We start from the raw sequence: 14,171 nt of genomic DNA, 5'->3' as shown, positions 1-14,171 counted from the left end.
TTTTTTTTAAAGAAAATGAACTATTTATTCACAGCCATTAAAAAATACATTTCGTTTTAAATTGCACAACAAAGAGTATTGACCTGGTTTGACTAAAGTAAACTGGAATATACATCCGTAAAATCCAATTTTATTTTTCATTTATTGTTTAAAAAAGCTATATTACAAGAACAGTGAAATTCAAGAAGAAATGCATTCATGGCAATAAGTCCAAGTAATGGTATTTTACAATGCAACTTAAAGAGCTACTTTTTCTTGAAACGTTACTAATAATTGTCTGAAATCCCTGCAAAACGTCTTCTTGCAGGAAATTCTTCTTCACGGTCTAAGCCCTCCCCTTTCTCTCATTCTAAAAGACTGTTCAGGGAAACGATTTCTTGGTCGTGCTGTATGTAAAAAAAATAAATAAATAATTATGTACATGTTTAACAATGTAAACATACATCTCCTGCACACTTAATACTAATTAAATTACAGAAAAGAAAACATGTTCAATGAAATGCTTAAGCAAAATATTATATGCTTATTCATATTTTATCACACTTTTGATTTATTTACATAAATCAAATTCTTTGAAAAAAAAAAATCTTTTTTGAAACTCAATAGGCTTGCCTACAAAATTTAAGTCAAAGAAAAAAAAAAAAAAAAAATTGTGCCCAAAATGAAATGATTTGGAAATGCAGCTTCGAAAAAATTTCCTTTTCAATGATAGTACAATAAAATGTAGGGATAGAAAGTTTTAACCATTGAGGCCTCTAATTTTACAATGTAACAAAAGTTTTAAATCATCCTGTATCCTAGAATCTCGGAATGCACATTTTTCTCTTCTATTTTTTAAAAATGAAGCACCAAAATTTAAACATTCCAAATGAATAAAACAACTTACATTGGAAAGCATTCTCTCGCAGAAACTGTCTTGGTTCAATAGGTAAACAGACAAGTTCGTCGATGGTTTGACTTGTAATGGAATTACTTTCCTTTAATGATCTACACAACTGCTCAAATATATGGCTTGTTTCTTTATCATTGATTTTATCTACTGATTTCTGAAGAGCATCAAGCTGTGGAAAAATGAGCAAATGAACATTTCAATTCTGTCAAAGTAATCTACATGATACAAACATTAACGTAAAATCCCAAAAGTAACCCCCCCCCCCGTATTTTCAAAACAAAATTTGTTGATTTCAGAAGGGGGGGGGGGTTATAATCGAGATTTTAAAAAAAAATTAGCCAAAATAATAGTTTTAAGTAGTATTAATTTTAGAGTACAGAAAAGAAATAATAAGTAAATAAGAGTGAATGAAGAGTGAGAAATTAATTAAAACCTGTCATAATTTTCTTGTAATAAATTGCAAGTGGGTGCCATTTTTTTTCGAAAGAAAAGATTTTGCATCTTAGTTGGCAAAACTCCCTATAATTTATCGCTTCAAAAGAAATCATGTTCTGAATATAATAAGGATACAGTAAAAGAAGCAAAATCCTAATGTTCTTGTTTCAAAATAGAAGCAAAAATCACAATTTCAACATCAAATTTGTAACAAAAATCGTAATTTTGCAAACTGCGCATTACAAAATTTGCGAACGTAAAAACAGACAAATCTCTTACTCGATTTAGTAAAATATACATTTCTGATGATCCTAAACTCATTCAAGTACTTTATTTCTCCTTTAAAAAAGATTATTTTTAACTTTTGCACTACTTTTTAAAAAACGCGTTTCCAGTACAATTGCATAAATTTCTTTTGTAATACATATGAACAAAAAAAAAAAAAATTGAATTTTGACATCTTAAATTCAAATTATGTTTTTCGCAATCACATGTTTTTTTGCGTGTGTGTGTGTGTGTGTGTAGGATATGAACGCAAATATGGAGAAGGTTTTCGCTAGAGGAGCAGCATCCTGAGGCCGGTCGATGGTGGTGCTGCAGAGGGAGGCGGGGGAAAATAAAATCATAGGAATTCAAAACTGCCAAGTAAGAACAATAAGCAATCGTGATTGCTCAAATAAATAAATAAATAAAAATTCATTTGAATTTTGACATCTGGAATTCAACTTATGTTTTTCGCGATCACGAGTGTATGTAGGCGTGTGTAGGATATGAATGCAACCTGGAGACTTTTCGCAAGAGGAGCAGCATCGAGAGGGGACAATCAACGGTGGTGCTGCAGAGGGAGGCGGGGGGGGGGATAAAATCATAGGAATTCAAAACAGTCAAATAAGAACAATAAGCAATGTGATTGCTCAAAAAGACGCCCTTGCTTCAAAAGGAATCTAGATATTTTCCAATGAATACACTGTGGAGACCATTTCTCTTTTTTTTTTTAAATCAGTGTTTTCTTTTTTTTTTTTTTAGATAAGAAAACCTGCACATGGAGGGGGAAACTAAACCTCTGTAAAGGCTTTCTAAGTAAAGCAGAAAATCTTTTTTTTTTGGAGGGAGTGGCAAATGAAAATGATCGGAAAGGTAAAGATAATTTTTAGGTGAAGGAAAGGGGGGGGGGCTATAATTGATAGGGGAGTTACTTTCGGGATTTTACGGTACATACATTAATGAAATTTTTTTAAAGAAAGTTGCGCACTTTCAGTGGAAATTATATAATTTTTTTTACTCTTGATTTTTTTTCTTTACGTATTTTATTTATTTGTATATTTGGGAATACATATTGTTAGATAATAAATTATAAAAATAGGTTAAATACATAGGTTAATACATGTGATGCATTAGAAAGGAAAATATTTAAATAGCATGACTGTATGAACAAGAACAATATTGTCAGCACATTATACCTGACAAGTTCTGAAGTTTCCCCCCTTCTATAGTGCTGGTAATTTCAATTGAATGTGTGAAATTTAGAGGCAGGCAGATGTTGAATGCTTGAGACTTTTGGGAGAGCTTAGTTGCCTGTAGAGCCAATATTGTATCGTTTTACAATAGACACCAGATATTTCCTTCTTTTCTAGCTCCCCCTTATTTTTCATGGAACAGAATTTTTCCTCCATCAAAAACTTGACTAATTCATATAGAGTACCAAAAAATCCCATTTCTGATTTATTTCAGAATAATTACTGGTATTAATGAGAGCAATTAATTCAGGGTATCATACTACCTACATTTACCAGTAGATTAACAGAAACTACAAATATTGTGCTTTATTACAGAAGTAAATACGAATAGCTGTTTTGGTATAGGCAAATACTAATAAAATGTGTGAAACTTGGGGGGGGGGGGGGGGAAATGAATTAAGTCATACCACAGGAGCACACTCATAATCAAATAAGAAAGGAGAGCTCCATACCTTTCAGATGAGCCTAAGGTAAGAAGAAATTTAAATGACAAAGACTTTGCCCTTATTTTATAAACGAAAATTCAACACAATTGGGAAACACAAATCATAGTGAAAGGTTTATTGTTTGTACATCATGTATTATTTTCCACTAAATAAAAGTACTGTCACTAAACAGCATAAATTTTTCTTTAATAATTTTTTTTCCAAAACAGCAAAAAAGGAAACTGTTTCAGCAAGGGCAGATTGGAACCCTGGGGACCCTGCAATGATAACTTTTCAATATTGAATTTAAAAAAAAAGAATTTTAGAGGACTTTAGGCATTTTTGAAGGGGTGAGGGAAAATATTTCGTAGATAAAGTCAAAAATAAAAAAAATAAAAATAAAAAAAAAGCAATTGCAGCAGGGTTTCCATGGGTTCTTGAAAATCCTTTTAAGTGCTTCGTCTTAGTGCTATATTACAAAAGGGCTTAATTTTGAACAAAAGTTCTTGATTATTTTGACAAGGTGCTTTATTTTTGATTTTTTAAGCAAGTCTTTACAATAAAAAATTCTTTAATTTTTTTTTAAATCACCTCTTTCTTCAAATCCCATTGTTGATTTCTTTTACTGAAATTTGACATTTCAATGAATTACTTTGTTAATGATTTCAAATGCTTTTTTTCTTTTCAAAATTAATACCAACCACTTTCAAGATGCTTCTCTGCTCCTATTTTCTGCTTACTGTTACAATTACTGAAACTCTGCAAAGAAGTTGGATTTACTTCGAATTTCTTGAAAAAATTCATCAAAAGAGCTTTTTCAAGCAATTGCATATTTTTCCTGTCGAAATTTTTGCAGACTCTTGTATTCTTTTTTTTTCTGGTCCTTTCTCTTGTATTACAGTTGAACTCTTAATACTATGACATTTAATACTAAATCACGACTAAAACAAACATTTTGTTCGTTAAGTTTGGTTTGCTATCAAATTACATTAAAAATTTTAAGCACAATGCATATATTAAATTGAAAGTCTCAGCTTAGATGAACAAAAAATTCTCACTTCTCTACTTAAAATATCTGTGGTTGAATACTGTAATTTTCGTTTTTAGAAATTATTCATCATTTTGTTAGGGTAGTAAAAGTCCCATTGTGTAAAGAGAAGAAACTATTAAATATTTTACATAGAAAAAAAAAGCCAGAACCTGTGGACATTTCAATTTACTCTACCATAAAACTATTCATCTTCCATTGTGGATTACAACCTATTCCATAATTGCCGATTATCATTTTCCTTTTTTCAATATTTTCCAAAAAAAAAAAATTCATTTTAAGAAATAAGAGATTTTTTTTCTGAATGTACTAATACAGTAAAACCTCTCTATTACGGACACCTACGGGGACATAAATATTGTCCGGTTTAAAGGGGTGTCCGCTTTCCCGAGGGACACGTAAAAAAAAAAAAAAATTAACTCTAATTTGAATTCCGAAACTTTGAATTCAAATTATGTTTTTCGCAATCACGAGTTGCGACAAGACTCTACTGGTTAGAGTTATTGTTTCTAGAAATGGCTCCCCCGCCCAAGCATGTCCCTCCTCCTGGGTGCTTACGTGTATATAGTTGTGTGCATGTGTGTGTAGGCTTACGTGTGTGCACGTAGGCGTGTGTATGTGTGTAAAGGCGCGCGCGTGTTGGCGACTATGTATGCGCATGCGTGTGTAGGACATGGACGCCACCGCCCAGCAAAAGTGGATTCCGGGGGGACAGTGCTCAGGATCAGCCGCGCCGCCGCCGCGGTGGACGGTCGTGCTGCAAGCCTGATGGTCCAAGCTGAAAAAGGAACCGGAACATCATGGACTGTCAAGTGAGAACAATAAGCAATCGTGATTGCTCAAAAAAAAACGAATTTTTAAATAACCTACTTATTACAAAATAATTAATAACACTTCTTAAAAGAAACTTATTCTGAGATCAAAAGTTATATGCTTGTAATTACAGAAAAGTAACGAAATGTAATAACTGTTACATATGCTTCAATTCAAGGTTTTCAAGAAATAAACTATAAAACAAACCCAGAGAAAATACAAAAACATACCTATGTCAGTTTCGTGAAAAAAGATGTAATTGAAGTTTGTTTTGAGTAGTTTTTGCTCATCATATCTTCATGATAAATTTTAAGTTCTTGCGTTAATTTTACCCCTACTTCATCATTTCTTTCGGTGCAAAAATGTCTTAGTTGATCAATGTATATTTGAGCATCACGTAAGCTTCTAATTTTCGTTTCTTCAGAAGATACTTCCACTACTATCTGAGGATCGTCGTCTTCTCCTTCACTTTCGGTTTCGTTATGTGTTATGCTTTCAACTATTTCCTCCATTTCTAAGGAATTGATTTCACATTCAACATCACCATCAATTTCAGCAAATTCATTGCCAATTAAAACATTTTCACCACTGAGGCGTATTAATTTTGTTAAATCATTAACGGGTTCTTCGTTATTTACTGTTCCTTCTTCGGCAACAGGTAGATCTTTTTTGAACCCAGCTTTGTTCGCTTTCCATTGAAAGCCAAGTTTTCGCGGATTCATACCTTTAAAGCACCTTGGCTTTGCCGCTTTTCCTATAATTAAGGGTTGCTCTTTAACACCATCCATACTAGAGCATAATAAGACCGTTAAACACTCTTTTGACATTTTGCCACCATGACATTTTTCACCTTTAAAGCACATGGCTTTTTCAGGTAATGCACGGTAAAAAAGCCCTGTTTCATTGGCATTTAAAATATTTTCGGGATCATAGTCTTTAATTATGGATGACAGTTTCTCGACCCATTCATTTGCCGTTTCTGGATTTATAGTAGCGGACTCTCCACTTATTGCATTAAAAGAAACAGAATGTCTCTTCCGAAATCTTTCAAGCCATCCATTCAAGGCTTTAAAATCCTTTACTCCAAGGCTCTGCGCAGCTTCTAGTGCTTTTGTTTGCAGCATTGGTCCTGACACAGAAACTTGATTGCTTCGCACTTGGCAAAACCATTCGAACACGCATTTATCAATTTGATATGAAGGTCCCTCTTCAGATGACATTCTGTACTGCTTGCTTTTTCCATTCTCGCACCAAGCTTTCATTAACTTTTCTCTATTTTTTACAATTTCTGCCGCTTGTGTTTTTCCTATGTTAAAATGCTCTGCTAATTTTCTTACACCACATTTTTCACTTTTGTGATATTCGAGCACCTCAATTTTTTCTTTTAAAGTCAAAGCTTTGCGAGGCATTTTTTCCAACGTCGATTCGGATAAGGACACACTCGACTACAGGGTCAAATGCAAAACTTATTCCAAAAACTCTTAAAATGAAATAATCCTTCCAAGGAAGCTGCTCCACCTCCCCTTTCTTTGGCAACGATCCCCCATTATTCCGATCCATAAATTTTCAGCTTTCTTTTTCCCTTTAAGATAAACTCAATAACTGGAATTAAGAACGCATCACTTCTCAACCATCGGCCCCGTCCATTAAAAGGCGCCGATGAAGAACAGCAAAGGCCGCAGTAATAAAACTTAAAAATATATAAACGAATCACCAATTCTCTTTTGTAAACTCTGAAGACCACATGGCAGACAGTTTAATTACTCTTGGGAAAGATAAGGTGTTCGGCCAGTGTACCATGTGTTTTGTTCACTTAAGCCACACTCAATGACCAACAATTGCCTTTCTGGGAATCTGAGCTGTCCCCAGGAGCCTAAAATGTACTCCCTACCCCCAAACAATAGGTTCTACATTCATTTCCCACTTCAGCAGATTTTTTCCTGGCAGATTCTGAACCGGTTGTGCATTTTCGCAATGGGGTGAATAAATTTTATGGTTTATTGTGGAAGGAGGAAAGGTGTTGCTCATTGTTATCTCTGGTTCTCTTTGTGTCAATTATTGAAAAAGTCCTGTATTGGAATAAATCTCTCTTTTTTCTTTCAAGGAGAAAGAGTCAGGTTTGCTGAAATAGTCCGTCGGTGTCCGCTTTAATGAGAGAAGAAAGAGCTTTTTTCCAAGAAATGTTGTGTCCGTGTCCGGTTAAGTGAGTGTCCGCTTTAATGAGGGGCATTTTAATGGCTTAACCATAGAAAAGGGATGGGAAAAAAAGAAACTGTCCGTAAAGAGAGGTGTCCGCTTTAAAGGGGTGTCCGTTAAGCGAGGTTTCACTGTAGTTAGATTACAATGTGGGTATTAATTGTAATGTTTTTAAATATAGGTAAGCAATAAGCATTTCTTTGTTTTTTCATATTATCATTCATTGACGGTTGTTACGAATAACGGCTAATGCAAACAAATTTGTGGATTTTTGACATTTCGTATTAACCGAGTTTAACTATTTTAATTTTCAATAATTATTTTAAGCTTTGAAACTTTAACTAAAACTTTTAGTATTATTCAGTGTTTTCTATTATTATATATTGCTATTTTAAGATTATAATCATATGTGCGGATATGGGAACTTAAATTTCTTAGTGCTCAGAGTTTGATTTAGTTTATTTTTTGTTAATTAAATTCTAATAAATATTTTTATGCTTGCGTTTTAAATTATCAAAATACAAACACAAACCTTAGGTATGTTTTTAAAAATAATTTTTAAACGCAATATTGGACCGCTCTGCAAAATCACAAGAAGCTCCACAAAACTTCTGTAAATGATTCTCGAATCCTTGTTTAACAATTTTAAATCTTGCAATAAGCTTAAATTTTGTGTTTTTAATATCAGTATTTGTTTATGCTGTTGTCCTAGTTTTTAAATTTCATTAAAATTTATACTTGTCTTCCATCATTTTTTACTGGGATCTTCATTAACCATGTATAAAGAGACAATACAGGGTGGCGACAGGAACTGTGAAAAAAAGTTCCCTGACTTTTCCCTGATTAAGTTCACCAAATTTCCCTGATTTACGTTACCAATGATAATGGTTTCCTTCCTTTGCTCTACTTGAAATCCATTGTATGTTTGTATAAAATACAGTATTTTAAACGTGTTAAGTTGTGAAAAGTTGATGAACTAAAGATATATTTAAAAAAGATGCTACTTTTTTAACAAAATGGTAAAAAAAAAACATATCAAGTGAATTGTTTTTGGAAAAAAAAACTACAAAAGAGTACATTAAATTTTTCTACATGGAAAGATTATAGAAAATTTTTAAAAAGTACTTTACTTCTAGAAACCACTTAGCATAAGAATGTATTAGAAGAAAAATTAAAATCACTCTTAAAAACATATGTGTATTTATGAGAATGAAGAAGGAATTGAAATTATTTTGAACTAAATTTTCAAACAGTATAATAATTGTTGCAAGAATAACAAGTAATAGTGAAAGAATGGAAGTAATGTAGTTATGCTTATTTAACTAATTGACATTTATGCAAAACAGATGAAACCTTTTGACATCCATTCATAGGGAGATTTTCTCTAATCAAGAACATAGGTTTTAATGAATGAATACAACATTTTAACAATAAAAAAATAAAGATATTTACTTAAGTACACAAGTTAACTCTATTTCAAATGATTTAAGTATGTAACGAAAAAATCTTAGATCGCTTTTGTAAGAAACAACTTTGAAATGCAAGGAAAAAAAACAGAAAAAAAAAGCAATTAGTCAACTTTAAAATATATAAAAGAAGAATATAACTTGGTTATAAAATAAAAGAAACATTTAAGTCTGAAGAAAAGAAAAGCTTTATAATCTGCGGTGACATCAAATAGTATAGCGGCAAAAATCTAAGTTTTTTTTAAGTAGTATTAGAAATCAAATTACCCCCCCCCCCCCCTTGAAAAATTTCAGCATCTGCCCTTGCGTTTGAGTAACATCTTGAAACATAAAGCTTACCGAGGTCTGGCAAATTTCACCACGAATGCGAGTCTGAAGGGGTGCATCTTGATCAGTAGCTCGGCGAAGAATATCAAAAGCATCTTGAACTCGATCAAGACCAGCAAAACACATTAGCTGGGGGAAAAAAAGCCACAAAATTTACTTTAAGTAATTAAAGAATTTGCTACTGATGAACAATTGGTTTGCTTAAACATTTTTTATACTAAAGATAACAACTATGGCAAACTATTCTACTTTTCTAAATATATTTTTTCAATGCATTTAAATCCCCAAATCCTTTTCAACATTTAAACAAGGATTTTATTTCTTTAACATAAAAGTTGAACCAGAAAAAAAAATCTTACCTTCAAGTTATTGCCAGTTATGTTATTGAATCGATCAATGCTGGATAAAATCTCAAGAGCTACATCAGGTCTATTCTGCAATGAAAAGAAAATGCATTAATTTATAAGAAAATATAATTACAAATAGCATTTTAAACAATAACATACATTAATCAAGTAATAAATTTTGCATGCATATTGCAGAATGATATTTTAAGTGTCTATTCTATACAATACTTTTTGAAATCCACAATTGGTATACAGTCAGATCCCGCAACAACGCGACCCGACTTGCCCGAAATGGCTATAACGCGAGTATTTTTTTTTTATGAGTAATGAATTTTTTATTGCGGATACAAATTGCTCTCCTGCAACATGAATTTTTTTGAAACGAGCGGCCACGCGTCAGAATCGGTTTCGTTGACACTAAATATTGGTTTTGTGAATGAACTTTCATCCCTTTAGCATCTCTGAAAGTGGAAGTTCAAACACTGTATTTATACAAATAACTGCTCTGATTCCAAAGTTTTTTTTCTTCACTTCACATATGAACATTATGAAATAGAATGGCTCCCAAACACGCTTTTTTGTCTAAGGTTTGGGGGAAGTGGAAATAAAAAGAGAAAGCTTCTGACCATTAAAGAAAAGGTCAAGATTCTCGATATGATTGAACAATTAAACAGTAATTTGAAGGTAGCACGACAATTCGGTATGAGTTAATCTTCGATACATACAACTAAAATTCAAGAAAAGGAATTCCATAAATGTTCAGAGCTTAGTTTTAATACTGAAGCTCGGAGAGTAGTAGTGTTTGAGCAAAATAAACATCATGAAAATGGGAGCTGCTCTTTCATTGTGGCTTGAAAAGGGCAGAAAGAGGGGTGTTCCCACACTGCATAAACAATCATCTTTGTCATTTAAAAAATTATAATTAAGTTTAAGATATCTACTGTTCAGTGCTATTATAATGCAGTAATGTACTTAATGTAAGCACTGTACTGTTTTAAGTCATATCTCTCATTGATCATTGATTTTGAGCATCCTAACAGTAATTTATATTAAATGGTTATGTTTTTTTTCTAAAATAAAGTAAAAAATCAGTTCTTTATAAAAGATACGGTAATATATGGTTAAGAAATGGTTTAAAACAATTTGAGGAATGTTAACACACGTCTGAAATAATTGGAATTGCTTATGAAAATTTCCAAACATATGTTGTTCCACAATGTGAAATTTCAACTTGGGTGAGGGGTCTTGGAACGCGTCCATCGCGTAAGTAGGGATCCAACTGTACTCCAATAATATTTTCGACAAATAAAGGAGCCAATCTTTCTGATAAAATAGATGAAAAAATTTTGTATGCCATACACAGTGGCTTATGCCTCTGTCAGGGTTCATACTCATTTTTAAAAGTGAAAATTAAGGACTTTTTAAGGACTCGCAAAAAAATTTCAGGACTCATCGAAAATAAATAGATAACTGTAGGTGCACTATTTCAAAATTTTCCAGGGGGGGGGGCAAAGTATTTGATACATATTATATTTACACATGCATTGTTCCCAAAATGCAGGTAGAGGTGCAAGTGACTGCAATGCCCCATTTTCAGTGAGTTATATTTTTTAGCCTACTTTCCCAGTAAAAGTCAGAAAAAGAAGAAAAAAGCATGAAAGAAGGTTTAATGCATCTTAAACAAAAAAACGCGAAAAACAAAAAAAAGTAAAAAAAATTAAATAATTAAATATATATTGAAAAATTAAAAATTGGAAAGTAGGGTATTGAGATGGGAGAAAATGTCTGTCTGTCCCCCCCCCCAAAACTATTGAATGAATAGTCTGATTCGAACAAACTTTTTTTTGTTCGAAAGATCTCGGCGAGGACACCTCATTCCCCTATTTCACTTTTTGATTTGAACTATTTTTTGTTCCATTTTGAACAGTTAAAAAAACTTAACATTAGTGCCTACGGGGAAATTCAAGGCAATTCCAAACTGTGAGGCGAATTTGCTTCAAACTTTGTAGGAAAAAGCTTTTGATGAAAAATTTGTGTATAAAATATCTTTGATTTGAACAATTTTCTGTTCAATTTTGAACAGTTCAAATCCCTTAACATTAGCGCCTACGGGGAAACTGAAAGTCGATGTAGATTCCGTACTTGAAGGTGGATTTACTTCAAACAAATTTTGTTGGAAATAGCTCTTGACCCCAAACTCGGACTCCGAGAATTTAGGGGCACCTGACTCCGACTCCTGTGCCCGACAATTAATCGGACTCCGACTCCTTGACTTCGTAGCTTTGGCAAAAATTTATACACGGAGGACAAATGACTGACTCCGATTCTTAGATATTTGACTCCGACTCCTTTACCCTAAAATGAGATTGACTCCGACTCCGCAGCTATGTTTTTGACTGTGAAATAATTATTGTTGATCTGACTTGTTTTTATTTTTACGCTAAAGTTTTAATTTAGGTATTCAGTTTTCGGTATTTTTTTTTTTTTTTTGACAATGAAAATTATTTCTTTAAGTTGACATTTTATTGTTTTTATTTGTTTTGGTAAGTGCATTAATTCATTTGAAAAATTGGTTATGGCAACAGGGGAAAAAGAAACAATTTTTTTTTTTTGATATGATGTATTTATCTTAATGAGCTTATTATTTTTTCGTTTTGAAAGCTGTTAAAGATTTTTTTAATAGAAAAAAGTGTATTAGCTGCTTTGTTCAAAAGTTGCTATTTTATTGGTTCGTTTTTTTTTTTTTTTTACGGATCTAATTTTTTTTTAGATAAGTGAGAAATATTTTATTCCTAGAAATCAGCTTAAAGTATTTTAAAAATATGTTTGAAAACATTTGCGATTTTAGCTATTTTTGAGAATATTGATCAGGTACTAGAAGGTAGTATGGGTATACAGGAAAGTAGGCTCATCTAGTTCTAGACAGAGCTTTTTGTTAATTTCATACATGGCAAGAATGAGAGTGGTAAGAGCAAAAAAAGAATTTTTTAAATGATGCAGAAAAGGGATGCGATCAAAATAGCCCCTGGAGTCCATGACATTCCAATTCAACAAAAAATGACTATTTTACCAGATAATACAAAACGTTTTGTTTTAAATAATTGTTTAGTAATTTATTTAATACATGGCACCAATGGTTGGAAGTAGCGACGCTACTGTAGTAGCTACATTTTTCAGTAGTTTGTAGTGTAGCACAGTACTTTAAAAAAAAAAAAAAAAAAAGGATAGTAGCAAGTCGTACTGGTTCAAGTCTTACAGAATAAAACTTGCATCAGTCCGATTCTTAAGACTGAAAAATACGAGCTGACAGACATATTTTGACACCATATATTCTGTTTGACACCATTAGTTTGTTTGGCATCAAAATTTTCACATTTCCCCAATATTTAACTTCAGTAGAGCATGGCTCAGAAAGAAAAGAATAAGCCATAATTGCCAAGTAGTACCACATTTGTGTTTTCTGTCAGCAGAGAAGGTCCCGTGGATAAACATTTTAGATGTTCATTAGATTATTGTGCCAATATCCTCCTAATATGGAAGCTACTGTAAATATTATGTAAGAGAATGATATTGAACTGTCTTGGCCGGCTAACAATCTCAACTTACGTGAGGGATGCGTTCCAAGACTTCTTACGCAGGTTGAAATTTTGCTATGTGGAAAAGGGTACCTATAAGATTTTTTTTTAACATACCAATTATTTTAGATAATTGAAAACTTCCATCAAACTGTTTTAACCCATTTCTTAACTTCCTATTAACAAGAATTTGAAAATATATTTTCAAAAATATCCAGTATTTTGATATATATCTGATACTTTCAATCAGCACAAGTTAAAGTCTTCAAGATAGTAAATGCATCCTCAAATCACTTTTAATTTTCTTATATTATTACTACAATACGTAGACATAAAATTAAAGCTTCTTTCATTATTTATATCTAATATTTCAATTTACATTTTTATCAATTTTAATGGTGTAAATTTAGCATTAACTGTTATATGCATTCTTCTTCTGTATGCTGCTTTTACAGTTATATGATTCAGAAATTAAAAAAAAATATGCATTAGTCGGTGCACAGTCATTAGACATTTTTTTTTCTAACCAACATTTTATTTAATTAGGCACTATTAATATGACTTAAAATTGTTACATTGCTAATAATTTTATCAATCTTTACTAAAAAGATTAGGCTTAAACTTAAGACTTTACTTAAAGGTGAAAGTCTCTCTGTCCGGATCTCTATCTGGATGTCTGTGGCGCACATAGCGCCTAGACCGTTTGGTCAAATTTTATGAAATTTGGCACAAAACTAATTTGTAGCATGGGGGTGTGCACCTCGAAGCGACTTTTTGAAAATTCGATTTTGTTCTTTTTCTATTCCAATTTAACGAAAATTTTTCCAAGCAAAATTATCATAAGATGGACGAGTAAATTACCAAGTAATCATAACGTGGAACTGTAACATGGGCAAGCCAATTGGTAGAAAATTCACCATATATTATTTGTAAATATACAGGCGAATCAAAAGACCTTTTAATTTTCTACTACGGGCAAAGCCATGCGGGTACACTAGTATAAAATAAAAAGGAATATTATATTACTTTGTTATATTAATGATGTAATAATACATCATAAAAATATAGTACATACCTTTTTGGTTATTTTTAATAATAAATGAACAATATTACTATGATTAATAGAATTT

The 14,171-nt window shown here is 32.1% G+C and overlaps 1 protein-coding gene across 2 annotated transcripts in view; it reads right to left on the bottom strand.

Annotated features, from left to right (window-relative positions):
- LOC129230848 (pentatricopeptide repeat-containing protein 2, mitochondrial-like) overlaps positions 1 to 14,171 on the bottom strand; it is a 63,569-nt gene continuing 49,398 nt past the window's right edge. For both annotated transcript variants that reach the window (XM_054865200.1, XM_054865201.1), the window contains exons 7-10: positions 9,479 to 9,553; positions 9,132 to 9,248; positions 887 to 1,061; positions 1 to 386 (exon numbers count right to left, since the gene is read on the bottom strand). In XM_054865200.1, coding sequence (XP_054721175.1) covers positions 319 to 386; positions 887 to 1,061; positions 9,132 to 9,248; positions 9,479 to 9,553 — 435 coding nt within the window. In that variant the 3' untranslated portion in view covers positions 1 to 318. The remainder of the gene's footprint in view (positions 387 to 886; positions 1,062 to 9,131; positions 9,249 to 9,478; positions 9,554 to 14,171) is intronic.

The sequence above is a fragment of the Uloborus diversus genome, chromosome 1 (assembly GCF_026930045.1).
Source record: "Uloborus diversus isolate 005 chromosome 1, Udiv.v.3.1, whole genome shotgun sequence".
Classification (NCBI taxonomy): domain Eukaryota; kingdom Metazoa; phylum Arthropoda; class Arachnida; order Araneae; family Uloboridae; genus Uloborus; species Uloborus diversus.
This window is presented reverse-complemented; position numbering and strand designations above follow the sequence as displayed.